The sequence below is a fragment of the Nyctereutes procyonoides genome, unplaced genomic scaffold, assembly GCF_905146905.1.
Source record: "Nyctereutes procyonoides isolate TBG_1078 unplaced genomic scaffold, NYPRO_anot_genome, whole genome shotgun sequence".
Lineage (NCBI taxonomy): Eukaryota > Metazoa > Chordata > Mammalia > Carnivora > Canidae > Nyctereutes > Nyctereutes procyonoides.
This window is the reverse complement of record NW_026575024.1, coordinates 29,683,331-29,703,308: the sequence shown is the minus strand read 5'-3', so window position 1 is coordinate 29,703,308 and position 19,978 is coordinate 29,683,331. Positions and strand designations below refer to the sequence as shown.

Below are 19,978 nucleotides of genomic sequence, written 5' to 3'. Positions count from 1 at the left end.
ATATAGGCGCACATGCCTAACTAAGTACATGTAAACTTGGGAAATTGAGTAAGATCATGGATTGTGTCATTGTCAGCTTCCTGCTTGTGACACACTGTGTTGTAGCTATGCAATTACTGGTTAAAGTGTGGTTACTGGTAACCAACACTGGTTAAAGGGTACATGGGATCTCTGCATTGTTTCTTACAGCTGCACATGAATCTACAATGATCTTTTTTTTTAATTAATTAATTAATTAATTTATGATAGTCACACAGAGAGAGAGAGAGGCAGAGACACAGGCAGAGGGAGAAGCAGGCTCCATGCACCGGGAGCCCGATGTGGGATTCGATCCCGGGTCTCCAGGATCGCGCCCTGGGCCAAAGGCAGGCGCCAAACCGCTGCGCCACCCAGGGATCCCAATCTACAATGATCTTAAAATAAAAAGTTTATTTTTTTTAAAAGATTTTATTTATTTATTCATAGAGATAGAGAGAGAGGCAGAGACACAGGCAGAGAGAGAACTGGCATCATACAGAGAGCCCGACGTGGGACTCCATCCAGGGTCTCCAGGATCATGCCCTGGGCTGCAGGCGGCGATAAACCGCTACGCCACCAGGGCTGCCAAAATAAAAAGTCTAATTAAAATCTTGAAAAGTAAAATATTTTTTCAGGCTGGCTGGCTGGCTCAGTTGGTAGAGAACACGACTCTTAATCTCAAGATCATGAGTTTGAACCCCACATCGGAGATAGTTTACTTTAAAAAATTTTCTTTCCTTGAAGAAGGTACCTTTGAGAGACAATAATATGTTATACATAGTTCATTTTCCTCCTTCTTCCTCTTTAGACACCTTTACCTCAAAAAGAAAAATATTAAAGGAAGAAAATGCCCAGGGAGAAACTGAGATTGCTAGTGTATTTCTTGGTACTGTATACTTTGATGCCTTCAGGAAGCCATTTGCAAAGATAGCCCCTCATGTAGAACAAAAAGATAGTGGGAACTCCTTGAAGGGTGAATTGCCTCTAAGTGGTTCAGAATTGCTTTGTCATCTAGGAGGTTAATGGCAGGCTTTTCATTAGTGTCATTTCTTTCCCTGGTTATAAGCCTTCTGTGACTTCCTTCTGTCCAGTAGCTTTCAAACTTTTTTTTTAAATCACAGTCCTCAGTAAGAAATGCTTTTTATAATAGTGAAAGGGATTAAAGGGGAAAGGAGAGAAAATGAGTGGGAAATATCAGAGAGGGTGACTGAACATGAGAGACTCCTAACTCTGGGAAACGAACAAGGGGTAGTGGAAGGGGAGGTGGGCGGGGGGGATGGGGTGACTGGGTGACAGGCACTGGGGGGGGGGGGGCACTTGACGGGATGAGCACTGGGTGTTATGCTATATATTGGCAAATTGAACTCCAATTTAAAAAATATACAAAAATGAAAGAAAGACATGCTTTTTACATCAAAACCCAGACTAATGGTGCTGTTTCATGTGATAGAGCATGTGACTCTTGATTTGGGGGCTGTGAGTTTGAGCCCCATGTGGGGTGTAGAGATTACTTTAAAAATCAGAATAATAGAAATATAGTTCCCTTTTAAAAAAAAAAAGTATTTATTTTAGAGAAAGCATGCATGCACATGAGAGGAGAGTGAGGGGCAGAGGGAGAGGGAGAGAGAAACCATGAGCAGACTCCCTGCTGAGTATGGAGTCCCAGGACTCTGAGATCCTGACCTGAGCCTAGACCAAGCTTTGGACCTTAATCAACAAAGCCACCCAGGTACCCTAGAAATATAGTTTCAATTATACTGAAACAAAAGTTTCACAAAACACTGCCCATCCTTACGTATGGTGCCCTCCGACTCTATTCTACTTCATTAAAAAACAAAAAATTCTGGTATGTCTCAGTAATGTGAGTTCTTGATTCTTGATCTGCAGTTTGGGAGAAAAATACTACCTCAGACCACAGGTAAAGTAGCCTGAAGCCCCTTGGTGTAAGATTCACTGCCTTCCTCATCTGACTGCATCTGCTTTTCTGGCCCTGCCTCCTCCTCCCCTTCTAAGAAGCTAAGTGGTATATTCAGCATTTCCTAAACCAACATCACTGTCCCATCTCTGTGCTTTGGCTGTTACTGGTTCCTGTCTTAGTGTCCTTCCTCTGCTCCTGTTCTGCCTCCTGACTCCCATGTCAAGTGCATATTGTCCATTGTTCATTAGTATGTAGTAACTGTCCCATTTCAGAGTTGTCCATGAGGTCAGACATGTTCTTTGTTGTCTCCAGTTCAAACATTACTCCTGTGAATTCTTCCCTAAATTCTGGGTATACTTTTGGCCAGTGTTTATCCATTTTTCTCATGAGGAGCCACATTAAGAAATTTTATATTGAACCTAGTATACAATTTCTTATATGTATTTGTATAAAACTAAAGCAAAAGTTTCATAAAATAGGGGCTCCTGGCTGGTTCAGTTGGTGGAACATACTACTCGATCTCGAGGTTGTGAGTTCAAGGCCCATGTTGGGTGTAGCGATTACTTGAAATCCTAAGAAAAAATTTCATATGTTTTCCATATTATATGCACTTCGATATTTTATCTTCTCTTCCAGTTAATATTTCTTTTCTTCAACCCATAACTTGATTTCAAAACCACAAATTGATAACATTCACTTAGGCCATCCTTTCCTACACTGAAAGTCATTTGCAGAAAGCTCTGTTACAAACTTATATTCCATAGTCACTGTTGAAAAGAGGTCCATCATGCCTCAAGACTTGAGGACAAGACCATTTCATTTCATTTATTTTTTCTTTTCCTTTTCTTCTTTTTTTTTTCACAAGAAAACTTGTAGAGAATATTTATTACAGCATTTTTTTCATAGTAAAAAATTATAAACGTACATAAAACAGCAATGAAAAAATAAACTGTTTTAGTCATGTAACTGAATACTACGAAGGGGGCACCTGGGTACCTTAGTTGGTTGAGCATCTGCCTTCTGCTCAGGTCATGATCCTGAGGTCCTGGGATCAAGCCCTGCATCAGACTCCCTACTGAATGGGGAGCCTGCTTCTTGCTCTTCCTCTCCTTCTGCCCCTCTCCTGCCACTAATGTTCTCTCTCTCTGTGTGTGTCTCAAATAAATAAAATTTGAAAAAAAAATACTACGAAAAATTTCAAATGAATAAACCAGATACCCACATTTAAACATGATAATGATAGAATGATAATGCTGAATTGAAAACCTTAGAATGATAATGCTGAATTGAAAAGCCAGTTGTAAGATGATGTGCATGGTATATCCTTAAGGTACATTAAAAATACGTAAGACTGGGGGATCCCTGGGTGGCTCAGTGGTTTAGCGCCTGCCTTTGGCCAAGGGCATGATTCTGGAGTCCTGGGATCAAGTCCCGCATTGGGCTCCCTGCATGGAGCCTGCTTCCCCTTCTGCCTGTGTCTCTGCCTCTCTCTCTCTCTCTCTCTCAGATAAATAAATAAAATCTTAAAAAATATACATAAGACTACTGCATATTGTTTATAGATACACACTTACCAATACTGATTTGAATGAGAGACACCAACTTCAGATTAGAGTTCACCTCTTGGTAAAAAAGGAAAGGAAATGGGAATAGTGATGATTTTTGTTGGTTTTGTCCTTAATACTGAAATGAGAAGCAAATGTGGCAGTGTTTATATCTGCTAAATCTAGGTAGTGGATATAGGAGTGTTTACTATATTCTTTTTTATCTGAAATATTTTGTTTTAAAAAGGAAAAAAAATCTTTGTAATGCAAATTGACTTGTGTCTTATCTGTTTATAAACCTGTATTATCTTGTTGTCTTTTAATGCTTTAATTATCTGGCTCCAGGCTACTTGTCTGAACTGCAGGGCACTTTAGCCATGATCCATGGCCTTCAATTGATACTCAGATGCAGTCTCTCTTTTACTTAGATGCCAAATTTGGAAAAGAAGCTCTCATTTGTACATATTTACTAGAGTAAATGTATAAGTAAGTACTGTAAGTATTTGCAAGAGTTCAGGTAAACGGCCATTTCTCAGGCAGGGCTGAGGAGAGTCTTCCTGGGTGAGGCTGTCTGCATTTTCATATGTTGAACCATTCTTTTTTTCCGGATTAAGCATTAAGGCAGGAGGAACTTGACCTTAAAAGATCAGGGGTGTTGGAATCAGAGGTGATAAGATCACAGAAAGACCTTGATGGCAACCAGAGTCTATAGAATCCTATAGTGCTTGGATATCACGATTTGTCAAAGAAACAGATACTATCATTTGTAATGTGTTTTAAAATAGTCTGTCATTTACATGGCACACTCATTTGTTTCAATTTGGTCTCCAGTTTTTTATTTGTTTCAGTCACTTTTCTCCCCATTCTTTTTTTTTTTTCCCATTCTTATTATTAATAGGCTTTTTTTTTTAGGGGCACCTGGCTGGCTCAATTGGTAGAGCAAGTGACTATTGATCTTGGGCATGTGAGTTCAAGCCCTGCATTGAGCGTGGAGATTACTTAAATAAAATGTTAAAAAAAAAAAAAGATTTAAAATGAAAAAAAAAAAAACCTTTATTTTTTAGAATGGTTTCCGGTTTACAGAGAAAGTGAGCAGATAATATGAAGAATTCTCATATACTTTCTCTTGCTTGCATGTCATTTCTTCTATTACTAACATCTTGCATTAGTGTGGTACATTTGTTATAATGGGTGAGCCAATATTAATACATTATTATTATTATTTTAAAGATTTTATTTATTTATTCATGGGAGACAGAGAGAGAGAGAGGCAGAGACAAAGGCAGAGGCAGAAGCAGGCTCCATGCAGGGAGCCCCATGCAGGGACTCAACCCCGGGACGCCAGGATCACGCCCTGGGCCGAAGGCAGACGCTAATCCACTGAGCCACCCAGGGATCCTCTTAATACATTATTATTAACTGAAGTTCATAATTTACATCAAGGATCACTGTGTTGTTGATTCTGTGGATTTTGACAAATACCTAATGTCACATATCTACCTACCATTACAATATCATACAGAATAGTTTCACCACCTGACCCTTTCATTTTTATCTCTATATTCCAGTGCCTAGCATGGGGCTTATAAATGTTATATGAATGTGCAATAATATCTCATCTAAAATTAGATATGAGCAATCAAATTCAGTAGAATTTGAAAAACATTTGAAGAACAATCTCCCACAACCAAATAGAGCCTATCCTAGGAATAAAAGGATGGTTTAAAATTAGAAACATGTGCTATCTCTCATTAGTCTGTCAGATAAGAAAAATAATAAAACTCAATATATAGAGAAAATCAATTCAAAGCATATCCCTGATTTTCAAAAAAAAACTCTGAAAGTTAGAATGCTTTATTAACATAAAAAGAATATTTCAATTAGCATTATTTCAAAGATGATACACTGGAAGCATTTTCTAATGGAACAAAACAAGTATGGCAACTCTATTATTATTTCATATAATTCTGGAAGTTCTAGCTAATGATGTAAGATGAGAGAAGGATTACCATTTTGAGAAAGAGACTCTAATTATTATTGAGATTATAGAACCCCCCCCCCCCGCAAAAAAAAACCCTGAAAATCTATTAAAATCAATTGGGTTAATAAGACAACTGAACACATCATAGGTACACAAGTGAAAAAGTTTCCTCTATATAGCAAAACTGGTTAGAAAAATTAATGGGATAAAAGGATCCTATTAATAAATAGCCACCTTAACAAGAAATATGTTGGATATCTTAAGAAAAAAGTCAAAATTGTACTAAGACAAAAATCGACTTGGGGCACCTGGGTGGCTCAGTGGTTAAGCATCTGCCTTTGGCTCAGGTTGGTTCCCTGGGTCTTGGGATCAAGTTCCACATCAGGCTCCCCGTGGGGAGCCTGCTTCTCCCTCTACCTATGTCTCTACTTTCTCTGTCTCTCATGAATAAATGAATAAAATCTTTTTTAAAAAATTGACTTAAAATTGTTATATCTTTTTTTTAAAGATTTTATTTATTTGAGAAAGTGATTAAGAGAGCATGAGTGGGTTGGGGGGTTGTTGAGGCAGTGGGACAGGGATAAGTAGACTTCCTGCTGAGCTGGGCTCCATCCTAGGAACCTGGGATCATGACCTGAGCCAAAGGGAGACACTTAATTGACTGAGCCACTCAGGTGCCCAAGATTTTTATCTTAATATTATAATAGTAAAAAGTTGCCAGCAGACTAAATGTTTACCAAAAAGAATGGTTTGTTAATTTTACTCTATTTTGTTCCATAATGATTTTTAGATAGTGTTCATGATGTACATGCTCCTTGAGGAATCTGCTTAAAGATTCTCTTCTTCTCTCCTGCCCCTCCACTTGAGTATTCTCTCCTTTGTCTCTCCTTTGTCTCAAATAAATTTTAAAAATCTTTGAAAAAAGGTAAGTTCCTGGTAAATCCTTCAAGATAAATAGTATCCAGGTAGATAGTAACCAGAATGGTTTGGAAGGTTTAGAAGCTGGCTTTATGGGCAGCCCCGGTGGTGGCTCGGTGGTTTGGTGCCGCCTTTGGCCCAGGGCGTGACCCTGGAGACTCGGGATCGAGTCCCACATCGGGCTCCCTGCGTGGAGCCTGCTTCTCCCTCTGCCTCTGTCTCTCACTCTCTCTGAATAAATAAAAAAAATCTTTAAAAAAAAAAAAAAAGAAGCTGGCTTTACTCTCTTTAAGCCACAGTGTCTTCATCTGCAAACTAAGGGTATTAGTATCCACTTGAAGGCTAACCAGTTAGTATGATTAAAACTGAATAAAACCCGTGGGGATCTCCTCTAGCCAGAGTTGTATGTGCCTTTCTAGCTGGAGTTGTGTTTTGCTACTAGAGGGTCCTTGTGTCATAACTCACTAGGAGTTGTTTGTGTTGGCTGAGACAAAGTGCAGATTAAACCTTGAAAATTGTCAAGCCAATTGGAGGGACAGTCAGATTCTCCCCTCTCAGGTGTCTAAGAGGGATTTTTTAAAGTTACGAGATAGCTGAAGGTTGGAAGCCCTTTGGCTTGCCCTCATCCTGGTCACCTCTCCAGTCCGAACATGGGAACAGGTGTCTGGTGAGAACTGAGCCAGGGTGAAAGGCAAAAGGCAGGGTGGTCCTCAGGGTGGTCACTTCTGGGCAACTTCATTTCACGCTGCCATTTACAACTGAGTTGGGTCCTCAGATAATTTTGAAGGCTTTTCCCTTTGGCTTCCTACTCACAGGGAGCCCTTTATCATGCCTTCAAGAGGACGACCCCTGCCGGACTTGTTCTGATCCTGGCGTTTAAGTTCTCAGAGAAATTAACTTGTGATCTGTAGAATAAATGAAAGTTAGAAGCCCACCATGTGAAATGTGCCAAGAAGATAGGAAGAAGATAAGGGTTAGTGAAGTCAGTGCCTCCTACTGGGAAATCAAGTCAGCACTTCAAGGGGACTGACAGTATTTGCCTGTAGGTTTGTTTTTGTCCCTAAAAGTTGGGGAGAGAACAGGCCTAAGAAGTGGACAGCGGGGGACGCCTGGCTGGCTCAGTGGTTGGGCGCCTGCCTTCGGCTCGGGCCGTGATCCCGGAATCCAGGATCGGGTCCCACGCCGGGCTCCCTGCATGGAGCCTGCTTCTCCCTCTGCCTGTGTCTCTGTCTCTCTCTCAGTCTGTGTCTCTCATGAATAAATAAATAAATCTTTAAAAAAAAAATGGACAGCGGGGTGGAGGCAGTTGCGGACTAAGAGCCCTTTTATCTGACTAATCTCAACCACCTCTCATTATTTTGATGTTACAACACAGCTTCTGTCTCTTTGGTTGTTCTTACCAAAGCTTTGTCCCATCAGGACAAAAGCTGGGAGGAGAGGACTGCCTGCTGCAGTGCCTGACCTCACCATTTGCTCAGGGCTAGCCCAGTTCTGCACTTGCACATCTATTATGTCACCGTCTGTGTCACTATCATCTGTTTTTCTTTGGTATTTTAGGCTGGCTTTTTCCAGGAGAAATGTTTTGTTTCCTTGTTCTGGGCTTTATATTCATTTTACTTCTACTATGTTCAATTAAAGTTATTGGCTTAATTATGCATTTAAAACAAAACAAAACAAAATAACAAGAAGCCACGGCCCTAATTGGGCAGGAGAATTGAGGGCAGTGCTACTCTGAATGTGCTCTGATTTCCTGACCAAGAGAGGCCATACAAGGGCCCTGAGAATATTTGCAGACGCAATTCCTCATACACTCACTTCTGAGTTGTGGTGAACAAGGAAAATGTCAGAAGCCAGAGACATTGTTAACACAGTCTTCCCTGGGGGAAGAAAAATAATTCTTTAAGCTAGTCCATGTTGATTCCAGGCCAGATTTTAGAATATTCTGACAGAGAGATGACATAGATGCCTCAAAAATGAAGTATTAAGAGTTTCAACACAGGTTCACAAAGAATAGGAAACTTTAGGCTTTTTAGGGTTTGGCTCAGGTTGTGATCTCATGGGTCATGAGATCATAAGAGGGTCTCCTCCCTCTGCCCCTCCCCCTGCTCATTCTCTCTTTCTCTGAAATAAATACATGAATCTTTTAAAAAATATATTATAGGATGCCCAAACCTAGCCTCTGCAAGTGGGTACCTACTGATCATTATAATACAGACCTCAGAGGGTGGCCCTGTCCCTTTTGGGCTAACAGTTTTTGTTGTCTTGTCTGCCGGATGGAAAAAACATAGAATGGCTGGCTGACCTTATCCAAGGAGTTCAGAACCATTGGCAAGGACTGCCACTAGGAGGGATATTTCTGTGTCTTCCCTGCTTCTGTACAGAGTACCAAAGGCTGTTGGACATTGATCTTTGTTTTTCTTCCAGTTTTATTGTGCTATTAGTTGACATATCATGTTGAATACATTTAAGTACCACATAATGATTTCAATATTTGTATATAATACAAAGTGCTTATCATGGTAAGTTTAAAATATCCATTACCTCACAGTTAATAGCTTTTTTTCTTGTGATGAGATTTTTTTTTTTAAATTTTAAATTTTTATTTTTTTGTGATGAGATCTTTTAAGTCTACTTTCAGCAGCCTTCAAATATACAATACGGTGTTGTAAACCATGCTGTACACTATGTCGTCAGAACATACTGGTACCTTTTGACCATCTTCACCCATTTCCCCCAGCCTGGACATAGGTCATTGAATTGCTGTTGGGATTATATGTCCTTTTAAGGTGCTTTCTAAGTCTAGATTTTCTGTTTCTGAATGACAGTGTTTTGGATTCTTCTAATTGTTTTCGTTTTAATAAGAAAATGCAGGGATGTCTGGGTGGCTCAGCGGTTGAGTGCCTGCCTTCAGCCCAGGGCATGATCCTGGAGTCCTGGGGGAGTTCCACATCAGGCTCCCTGCATGGGGTCTGCTTCTCTCTCTGCCTATGTCTCTGCCTCTCTCTGTGTGTCTCTCATGAAAAAATAAATAAAATCTTAAAGAAAATGCAATTGCGGGGCCCCTGGGTGGCTCAGTTGGTTAAGCGTCTACCTTCGACTCGGGTCATTATCTCAGGGTCCTGGGATCGAACCCTGCATCAGGCTCTCTGCTCAGCGGGAGTCTGCTTCTTTCCCTCTTTCTGAGCTTTCTCACATACATACATACATACATACGTACATACATAAATAAATAAATTTTAAAAAGACAGAAGATGCAATTGTATTGGTAGGTGTTAAATGACAAAAATGCCTAGCACTATGATTATTTTCTGTGACTTGTTCTTTTCAGAACCTCTGGCTGAGTAGTTCTGTTCTCTGAGCCCTGCCACTTTTGACCCTCTCTTTCCCATGGGGAGCCCCTTGCAGAGCTAACAGGCTCTTGCCTTCACTGGGTTCAGATATCAGCAGGAGAACCAGCAGTCCTGGCCAAACAGCTCAGGCTGCAAGAGAAAGCTCCTCTGTTGGGGCACCTGGCTGGCTCAATCTGGGGAGCATGGGACTTTTGATCGCAGGGTTGTGATTTTGAGCCCCATGTTGAGGGTAGAGATGACTTAAATAAATAAAAATTTTTTAAAAAGTTCCTCTGCAATTTTCATTCTTCCCCAACATCACGTACATGTACAATATGATGAGACTGTATGTAGACCATGGTCATGTGCATAGAAGTCTTTGTTACCCTGTTTGATTCTCTTCGCTTAAAAATCAGCTCCTAAAAGTTTTAGAATTGAGCTGTAACTTGTCTAATACCAAGTTTTGTTTTTTATTGAAGGCTATTTCTGATGCTTGGAAGCTACCCTTTCAGCCACAAAGATGGTCATCAATCTTTGCCTCCCACAGTTCAGACCAAGAATTTATTGCAACAAGGTAAACAAAAAAGTATATGCACATAAATATACAATGGCTAGTTTTCACATTTTTCCCCATTCCTGCCTGGGTATGTGGACTTACTTTGGACATAATGTGCTTTTACCTTCTCTGTTTTAGATCCCACCAGGTGATACGTAGGTAAGTATGGGTCAGGCCACACCTCTAGAATCATACAGCGCTGTTAGAAGGTGAGCTGTGGCTCATTTTCTGGAGGGTCTTACTCATTGTGCTCTTCTCTCTGATGATAAAATTTAATTCCACTCAAAGTCAGTGAAGGTAGAGATTCTTTCCCTGCTGTTCTTCCCCTTCTCACTAGAAATAATAGCTTGTATTTGTTATTTGGATTCCTTCTTTATTATTTTAATTAAACTGCTTCCCCTTTTGTGCAAAGGAGGTTATCTTTGCACAGCTCGGAGCAATGAGTAAGGAAACTGCAAGGGGAGAACTGAACCCTCCCCTAATTTGGACCTTCTGCATTCAGCATACTACATCAAGTTCTTAGATTGTGAAACTAATTTCTGTCAACAGAGACACAAGTGCCCTCCACACCTGGCTATGTGAAAAGAATATTCCCATGAAACCTTTTGTAAGGTGAAATGGCATGAAATGAAGAGTATCCCCTGCCTTCTGAAAGTTCACATTAGGCCACTTTGCTTTTATGAAAGACCTACATTAGTGGTTAGTTTGATAATGACTTTTTTCTGTAAAGGTAAAAATTCTCTTTGGATTTCTTTTGGTTAGCAAAAACAAGTACTAATATAGGTCTTCGGTAAAAGCAAAGTGATGTGATGTGAACTTTCAGATGGGGTGGGGAGTACCTGTATCTTAAAATCTCTACAAGTTATAACAGATATTAGAAATATTGGAGGGGTGTGCCTGGGTGGCTTACTCAGTTAAGCATCTGCCTTCAGCTCAGGTCATGATTCCAGGTCATGATCCCATGATCAAGTTATGATCCCCCTCCCTCAAAAAAGAAATATTACAAGAGGAAAAAGTTACATTCCCACTCCATAGTATAATCACTATTCTAGATTTTCCAGTCTTTTGTGGTCCTTGTTTCTGAACACACTTTTTTTTTTTAACCAAGATCTGTCACTCATAGATTTACAAGAAGATTGTTCATTGGCCTTGCTAGGGAACCTGTTACAATTTATAGAGTCCAAATACAAAGTTAAGAACTTTATCTTTTTTAAATATTTTATTTAAAAAATTATTTATTTATTTGAGAGAGAGAGGACAAGCAGGGGGAGGGGCAGAGGGAGAAGGGGGAGCAGACTCTCCGCTGAGCAGGGATCCTGATGCAGGACTCTATCCCAGGACTGTAGGATCATGACCTGAGCTGAAGGCAGATGCCTAACCAATTGAGCTGCCCAGGTGCCCCCAAATTAAGAACTTTAAGGGGCACCTTTGTTTTCCCCTAAATCTCTATGGTTTCATCCTCTGAAATAAAAAACCACTAGTATATCTGCCCTTTTTTCTCAGAGTCATTATTTTGAAGGGATTTTTGGTTGGGTTGAGCAGAGTTTTGTTGCTTATATTTTTTAAGGATGGGTCATACTTGGGAACAAGTTGCTTTGACCTGATCTTGAGTGCCTACCCTTCAAAAAAAAAAAAAAAAAAAACCAAGAGAATTTGATGTAATAGAGGACATTTTAAATGAGGAACTTAAGACTTTATTTAAATAATTTTCTTAGAAGTGGCAAGTTCCTGAAAACTAGTTGTCTTCATTTGGATCTCATCAAATGAATGCATCTCCTATTTGTCATTAACTCTAGATATCAGCTGATGGTTATGAAGTAGAAAATCTCATCTCTGAAGACCTCACAAAGAGAAGTCATGGTTTTAGGACAGAGTATTTCATTAAGCCACCGGTTTATGTGACAGTTTCCTTTCCCTTCAGTGTGGAAATCTGTAGAATTAACATAGACCTCACAGCTGGGGGAGGCCAGAATGTCACTGGCCTGGAAATGTACACATCTGCCTTATCCAGCAGAGCATCTTGGAATGCCTCCGAGTGCCGAACCCTGGGCCCAGCTGAGCCGGCCATCCCGGACAAGGAGGCATTCACCTTGGTAGGCAAAGTCTTACTGAAAAACCAGAGCCAGGTGGTGTTTAGTCACAGGGGCTTCAAGGCCAGGCCACCTTTTGGCCCAATGGAAGCCACACTGCCCTCTCCTGCGGTTGTGGCCCAGGAGCTCTGGAATAAAGGGGCTCTTTCCCTCAGCCACGTGGCCCATCTCAAGATCTGTATCACCCACGTGACAGGCAGTGGTATCCCTTGCATCAAACGATTGGAAGTGTGGGGTCAGCCAGCTAAAACCTGCTCTCAGGAGGTGATAGATAGTGTCATGCTGGTTGCCTCTGAGAGCCTCCCTCAGGACTTGGCTCTGCAGGCTCCTGCCTTGCCCATGGAGAGTGACTGCGATTCTGGGGGCCTGCCTGAGCACCAGCAGGCCCCCACCAGCCTGCAGGAGCTGGCTGAGGTAATTCAAGATGTGCCCGAGGAGTTCCTGGACCCCATCACCCTAGAGATCATGCCTTGCCCAATGCTGCTGCCCTCGGGCAAGGTCATTGACCAGAGCACATTGGAGAAGTGTAACCGCAGCGAAGCCACTTGGGGCCGAGTGCCCAGCGACCCTTTCACGGGGGTCGCCTTTACTCCGCACTCCCAGCCCCTGCCTCACCCTTCCCTGAAGGCCCGGATCGACCATTTCCTGCTCCAGCACTCTGTTCCTGGCTGCCATCTGCTCGGGAGAGCACAGACTGCATTGGCAGTGACGCCTTCTTCCATTGCTCTGCCGTCTCGGAAAAGGAAGATGGAGCAGCCTGAACACCTCCCAGATGGTAGCCTTGGTATCAGTGCTTCCGGTTTTTCTACCACGAGTCTTCTGGTCTCACCCCCTACCTCAGAGCACACCGCCAAGAAAATGAAAGCTGCCAGCGAGCTTGGGCTGACGCATATGGACTGCTCAACAGGTATTCCACTTCCTACGTCCATGTCCTATGTCATCCCTAAGCTTCCCAGGCGACAGTTGGCACTGTTGCCCTGTGCTTTATGCTTTGCCACCTTAAATTACCCCCAAATATACTGGCTTAGAGCACCATACATGCATGCTCTCATAGCTTCTCTGGTCAGGAACGCAGGCATGGTTTGGCTGGGTCACCTGCTTCTGGGTCTTCCGCAGCCACACTCAGTGTGGCTGGGCCCGCAGCCCCCTTACACCTTGCCTGGAGAAGGATTCACTTGCTAGCTCACTCCTGTGGTTGTTACAGGATTCAGTTCCTGGCTGAATTGTCATGCTGAGGGTCTCTCTTCCTTGTTGGCTGGTGGCCAGAGTGTGTCCTCAGCTCCTTGCTGTGTGGACCTCTTGAGGGCAGCACATAACATGGTAGCTGTGTACACCAGGGTGTGTGCAAGCAAGGTAGAAGTCACGGTCTTGTATAACCCACTTGTGGAGGTGACATCCATCATTTTTGCTATATTCTATTAGAAGCAAGTCACTGAGTCCAGCCTATACCCTAGGGGAGGGGGGACCCAAGGCATGGGTATCTGGAGATGGGTCCCATGGGGAGCCATTTCAGACACTCCCACACCATTGATTCTTATTTTATTTAGTGGTGGTTTTTGTATTTGTTTTTGTCTAGGATAGGTGGTTTAATTTTGTCTCATGCCTTTTCAGTGTCAGTGGAGGTGATACTATGATTTTTCATCCTTAGATCTTTTAATGTGAAAAAATACATTAGTAGGCTTCTTAATATTGAGCCAGTCTTAACATTCCTGGAAGAAACTCCATTTGGTTATGCTTCTTTTAGTATTCAGCTTGGCTCTGTTTATGGCATTTTATTCTGGATAATTTGGACTGTTGTGTATGTATGTATATGTGTATGTATGCATGTATACATGGGCAGATGCCATCTTTGGTCATGTTTTTTTTTTTTTTAATTTATTTTTTTAATTTTTATTTATTTTATGATAGTCACAGAGAGAGAGAGAGAAAGAGGCAGAGACATAGGCAGAGGGAGAAGCAGGCTCCATGCACCGGGAGCCCGATGTGGGATTCGATCCAGGGTCTCCAGAATCGCGCCCTGGGCCAAAGGCAGGCGCCAAACTGCTGCGCCACCCAGGGATCCCTTTGGTCATGTTTTGTTATCAAAGATTTATTTGCTCCATAAGAAGAATTAGGAAATTTTCCTTAACTAAATTTTAGAACAATAGTATTAGAATCATTTACTCTCTTAAATATTTGGTAGAATTTACCCATGATTGTCCAAGCCTGGTGCTTTGTGGAGGTAACTCTTTGACACTTTCTTTTCTTTTATGAAAATTAGTTTTTCAGTTTTATCATTCTTTTAATTTCCTCTCATACTGTAAAAACCCTATACAAATAGTATGCTTAAAGGTTACATGTGGTTTTGAGTATAAGTTTTCGTTAACATGACCCTTGGAAACTTCTGGAAGCAACTGAGATGCCTTGGGGTGAGACAAGGAAAGGGTCCTTAGACCCTGATGTCTGGGAGGTCTCCGGTGGTGTTGGCCTTGGCAGATTTGTTGGTGACATAGGACTGTGCTGTCCTGTGCTTCGAGGCCCAGAGCAAGTCGTACAAACTGTAGACACTCCCTCCTTTGGGGCAGTTTGGTGAGCCTTGCTACCAGGCAGGTCTCTGGGTTTTTTCTGGGACAGCCTCCCCCCTCCCCCATTGCCTTCACCTTCAGCCCACTGCTCGGCTTTCTGTGGACCACACAGAGAAGGTCCCTTACTTAGGTCCTGGAATAGGCGGGGTGCGGTCTTTGCTACTCACTCAGTAACGACCACTTTGCTTTACTCAGCAGGAGAGAGAGAGCACACAGAGGCCCAGAGGTGCAGGCCAGCAGCTTTGCGAGGTGGGGGGAGCCCAGAAGGGAGAAGGTGGGGAGAAGTTGCTGGTGAGGGAGTGGATAGGGAGCAAGGGCTCAAAGCTGGGCGTAGGCCCAATCATTTCCTTGGCCTGCAGGACCTGCCTAAAGTAGGGTGCAGTTCTGCAGGCTAGCCACCAGGTGGCCCAAGCCTGCTCGGCAAACTGTCCAGGAGCAGGAAAGCAAGAGCAGGGCGCAGGAGCCCTGAGAGCCGTGTGGATGGGTCTCCAGAGCCTTCACTGCTGGTGTTCTGTCATCACAATCCACTAGTGGACGTTAGGGAGGAGTTTCTGTACACTTGTCCATTTAGAGCTGGAAGTGCTGTTCTCGCAGTCCTCCAAGGACATATGGCTTGGTCTTCTCTTTTGCTGAACCTCTCTGGATATTGTGGTCTGTGCATCTCTTATCAGATCCAGTGTCCCATGAGCAGAAGCTGTCACAAAGCTTGGAAGTTGCCTTGACGTCGACCCTCGGCTCCATGCCCTCTTTCACAGCTCGGCTGACCAGGGGACAGCTCCAGCACCTGGGCACGAGAGAAAGCTGCACCTCCTGGAGGCCAGCCACTGGCTCGGGTAACCAGGGCCCCCTCTGTCTCCTGGGAGCCCTGGAACGGGAGGCTGGGCCACGCATCCAGGGTTCTGCGGACCGCCATGCCCAGCCTCCTCTGCCCCAGCATCCGGGCCTTGGGGAGAACCAGTCTCTTTCCTTCTCCAGGGAGAGTTGAGGGGTTCCTGTCACTTCACAAGAAGGACTTTCTTTAGTTAAGTCTTAGTAATTCTGTAGACTTAGAGCTTGGCAGCTCTGTGGTGTTTCTGGTAAGATCTAATTGTTCTGTCCTGAGAACTTTTGGTTGTTTCTCCTTCGTTTAGTTTTCAGATCTAGTCTGTCTCCCATCTGACACTTGGGTTGTTTATTTTATATAACTGGGGTTGTCCTCTTCATCCCTTCCTGTCAACATTGTTACTGGTGTTTCGGCAAAGAACTGGGGCAGCTTACTGAGCCAGTTTTTGTCTCCCTTGAATCTGGGACTACATTAGACGATAGAATCAATTAAGATGCAGAGAGAACCTACTGGAATGCTGGGGCAGTTTTTACAAAATGAAGCCTGAAAGAGCTCATGATAAGGTGTATGCTCCGTTCCTGTTGCCCATCCAAAGCCAGGCTGTTCTCTTATCTGGATCCCAGGCCATCTTACCTCTTCTGCTTCTCATCCCCACCTCCCTAGCTCTCTGATTATGTTTCCACCCTGGCAAGCCCCAAGAACCTTCTTGTTCAGGTGACCAGTGGTTTCCATGGACTCCAAGCCCAGTAGTCGCTCACCCTCTCAGCAGTATCTGATGCATCTAGCCAGCAATCCTTCCCGAAAGGCCTTCCCTCTTGGCCTTCCAGAGGGTACATTCTTTTTCTGTATATTTTCACCATCCCTTTGCAGTTTTCACTGCTGACTCTTTCTTCTGTTCCAGACTCTGGTCCTGGACCCTCTTCTCTGTCCTCTGTTATCCTAGCAAGAGCCTATCGGACAGTGACTATCCATGCTCACCTGTAACTCCTTCTCCTGGGAGCTCAGATCCCAACTTCCCTGACAGCTGCCTGGCTACCCCCACGTGAGAAACCCATGGATGTATCTTAAGTGAAATTCTAATTTAGGAACGCCTGGGTGGCTCAGCAATTGAGCATCTGCCTCTGGCTCAGGTCATGATCCTGGGGTCTTGGGATCGAGTCCCACATCCGGCTACCTGCAGGGCGTCTGCTTCTCCCTCTGCCTATGTCTCTGCCTCTCTCTGTGTCTCTCATGAATAAATAAATAAAATCTAAAAAAAAATTCTAACTCAGAACTACAAACACCTTCCAGAGATTTTCCCCATCTCCCATAATGCCATTGCGGATAAAGAACAGCATCTTCTATCCTCTGGTCAGGCCTCTAAAGTGTATATCATCTTTGATTTCCTTCAACATTCCTTTTTTTTTTTAAAGATTTTATTTATTAAAAAAAAAGATTTTATTTATTCATGAGGAACAGAGAGAGAGGCAGAGACATAGGCAGAGGGAGAATCAGGCTCCTCACAGGGAGCTCAGTGTGGGACTCGAACCCAGGACTCTGTGATCACGCCCTGATCCAGCATTCCTGGCTTCAGCATTCCTGATATCCGTTCACCCTCACGTCCTGCTGGTGCTCCTCCAGAGTGGACCTCAGAGTGCTCTTCTCTGCTGCCACCTGGCCCCAGCTCCTGAGCTGTGTCCCTGGCCTCTTGGAGCAGTCCTGCTGCCCCCTGGCAGCCACCCTTGCCAGTCACTCACAGGGGCCAGAGGGATCTTCTTATGCTATCAACCAGCTTGTGGCACTGCACTTCTTAGATGCCTCCTAGGGCATTGATTGAACTTGGAATAAAATCTAAACTCCCGCTGCTATGAAGTCCTGTGGCATGCCCCAGCCTGCCCCCCCTTTGTAGTCTCACCTGAGAAGCCAGTCTCATATGTCACACCTCTGTTTCCTGTCTTTCTTTAATGGACCAGCCATTCTCTTGGTTTGGTTTGGTTTAGTTCTGGACCAATTCTTTGTACTCGCTGTCCCTTTCTTTCCGCATGGCTGGTCTCTTTCTTCCTCCCAGGAGGCCACCCTTGCCCTTTCCAGAGGGGTGTGGACTGGGGAAAAGAGGCCCCAAGAGAAGGAAGTACAGCAGGTACAGCTTGGGAAGGTGGTGGCAGGTCTTGGCCACTGTGGCCCTCATCCAGGGAGCCCAGCGTGAAGCAGGGAACGAGAGTGCCAGTGGCATGGGAAGGGGATTGGCAGGTCAGGAGGAAGGCTGCCGGGCTGAAGAGAAGCAGGTGCCGGGCTCAGCGTGCAGGTCTGCTGCAGGCAGACCTCAGCCTTGCCCCAACCTCTGGTGCCCTCCTTCCTCTGCTGACCTACCCAACCCTGCTGCACTTGACCACTCTCAGCTTTTTTTTTTTTTTAAGAGTTTATTTATTTATTCACCAGAGAGAGAGAGAGAGAGAGCGCAGAGACACAGGCAGAGGGAGAAGCAGGCTCCATGCAGGGAGCCCGACGTGGAACTCGATCCCGGGTCTCCAGGATCAGGCCTTGGGCTGATGGTGGCGCTAAACCACTGAGCCACCCGGGCTGCCTCCACTCTCAGCTTTTGCCTTTTCTTGTGGCACCTCGCCTTTCTTGTAGTTTGTTGTCAGGATGGGCTTTTGCCCCACTCTGACCCTGCCAGCCTGTCCCAGTGGAAAGTAAGTCCTGCTCAGAGACCAGGAGGGAGGGCTCAGTGTGGCCCACCTGCCCTCAGAAGCCAGCGTTTCTTGAGCACTCATTGGAGCACCAAGATTTGATAATCGAGGGGAGGCCTCCTAGGTCTCCATACTTCCAGATCAGCCAGAAGGGGCCTCAGGAGAGATAAAGCCAGGCTGCTGCAGGGATGGAGGGTAGGGAAGCTTGTTGTCCCACTCCAGGCATAGGCCCTGCCATCAGGACAGAGCCTGCACTGGGGGGCAGCTTTCCCTAACCTTGGCCTATTTTCCTCCCTGATTTACCAGAGCAGCCTGGGAGCATCCCAGGCCCCGAATGCGCCTCCTGCAAAAGAGTGTTCTCTCCGTACTTCAAAAAGGAGCCTGTGTACCAGCTTCCCTGTGGCCACCTGCTATGCCGGCCCTGCCTGGGTGAGAAGCAGCGCTCCCTGCCCGTGGCCTGCACAGCTTGCCAGCGGCCATTCGCCAGCCAGGACGTACTGCGGGTCCACTTCTGAGTGACCAGCCTCAACCCGAGAAGACCCATTGAGGGGAGTAGCGGAGGGAGTGGGGGGTCAGGGTCCCCTGAGGGCTGGCCAGATCCCAAGCACAGAGGGGCCCTTTCTTCCCACGGGCTTTTTCCCTCTGTCTCCTTCCACAGTGTAGCACATGGGCCTGAGTCGGGGTAGGAGGGGGCACTCCACTCCTGCTCAAGTGGCACTAGGATAACAAAGCCATAGTCTGGGCCAGGAGGGATGGAGGACATATTCCTGCCCTCCCAGGCCTCCCTGCCTCCCCCGCCCCGCCCCACCAGAGCCCAGGGCCTGTTAGAGCCGGCCCCACCCTGCTGGCACCCACCCCAGTCCTGCAGGGCAGATGCAAGTGGAGCACCACAGACCATGGCTCGGGATCTCAAAGACCGCCTCTGCCTTCAGTGTCATCCATGAGGGCTCCATGGCGGGGCTGTGGAGTGAATGACTCAGTTCCCTACTGGCAGGCCACTCTGAGCCTTAATAAAGCGATGGTTGACGTCTACTGTGGGCTTCCTCCTGACAAAGTGCCTGTCTGTGTCATACTGCTGTCCCCCACCGGCACCCACACAATGCGGGGCTGTCACAGGGCAACCTTAAGTGGCCACGACAACCCTATCAGGCGACAATTGAGGTCAGTGGCCTGAAGGGATGAGAAGTCACATTTCCGGATGCATCTGCCGCATGAGGGTTTGCATGTGGGCGTGCATGTGAGTGGGGTGGCCTGAGTGTCCTCCCTGAGGCCAGCTCACATGAGGCTGGGGCTGCACTGCATTCAGCCCAGCCGGCTGCAGCTGCGCTGCCCTCTGACGGGGACAGAGCTTTCCCCACCCAGCCTGTTTCAGGAGGAGTACTTAAACAAGTAGGCTGCATTCTTTTCATTCAGAATTTAGTTTATGGAGTCCCAGAGAGAAACTATTCCTACAACTGTTTACTGTGTGGAAAAGATTCTAGTCACTGGAAGAATGTCCTCATGTGAGAAAGCACACCGGGATCTTCCCCGCTCCCTTGTGAGTAGGTCAGGCAGGGACCAGCACCTGT

At 44.9% G+C, this 19,978-nt stretch overlaps 1 protein-coding gene across 4 annotated transcripts in view; it reads left to right on the top strand.

The window, feature by feature from the left end:
- UBOX5 (U-box domain containing 5) overlaps positions 1-19,442 on the top strand; it is a 40,357-nt gene extending 20,915 nt beyond the window's left edge. For 2 of the 4 annotated variants that reach the window (XM_055303624.1, XM_055303633.1), the window contains exons 2-5: positions 10,188-10,282; positions 12,061-13,261; positions 15,590-15,751; positions 18,717-19,442. In XM_055303624.1, coding sequence (XP_055159599.1) covers positions 10,229-10,282; positions 12,061-13,261; positions 15,590-15,751; positions 18,717-18,925 — 1,626 coding nt within the window. In that variant the 5' untranslated portion in view covers positions 10,188-10,228 and the 3' untranslated portion in view covers positions 18,926-19,442. The remainder of the gene's footprint in view (positions 1-10,187; positions 10,283-12,060; positions 13,262-15,589; positions 15,752-18,716) is intronic. The other 2 variants (XM_055303643.1, XM_055303648.1) reach the window with 2 other exon arrangements.
- Positions 19,443-19,978: the final 536 nt, after the last annotated feature.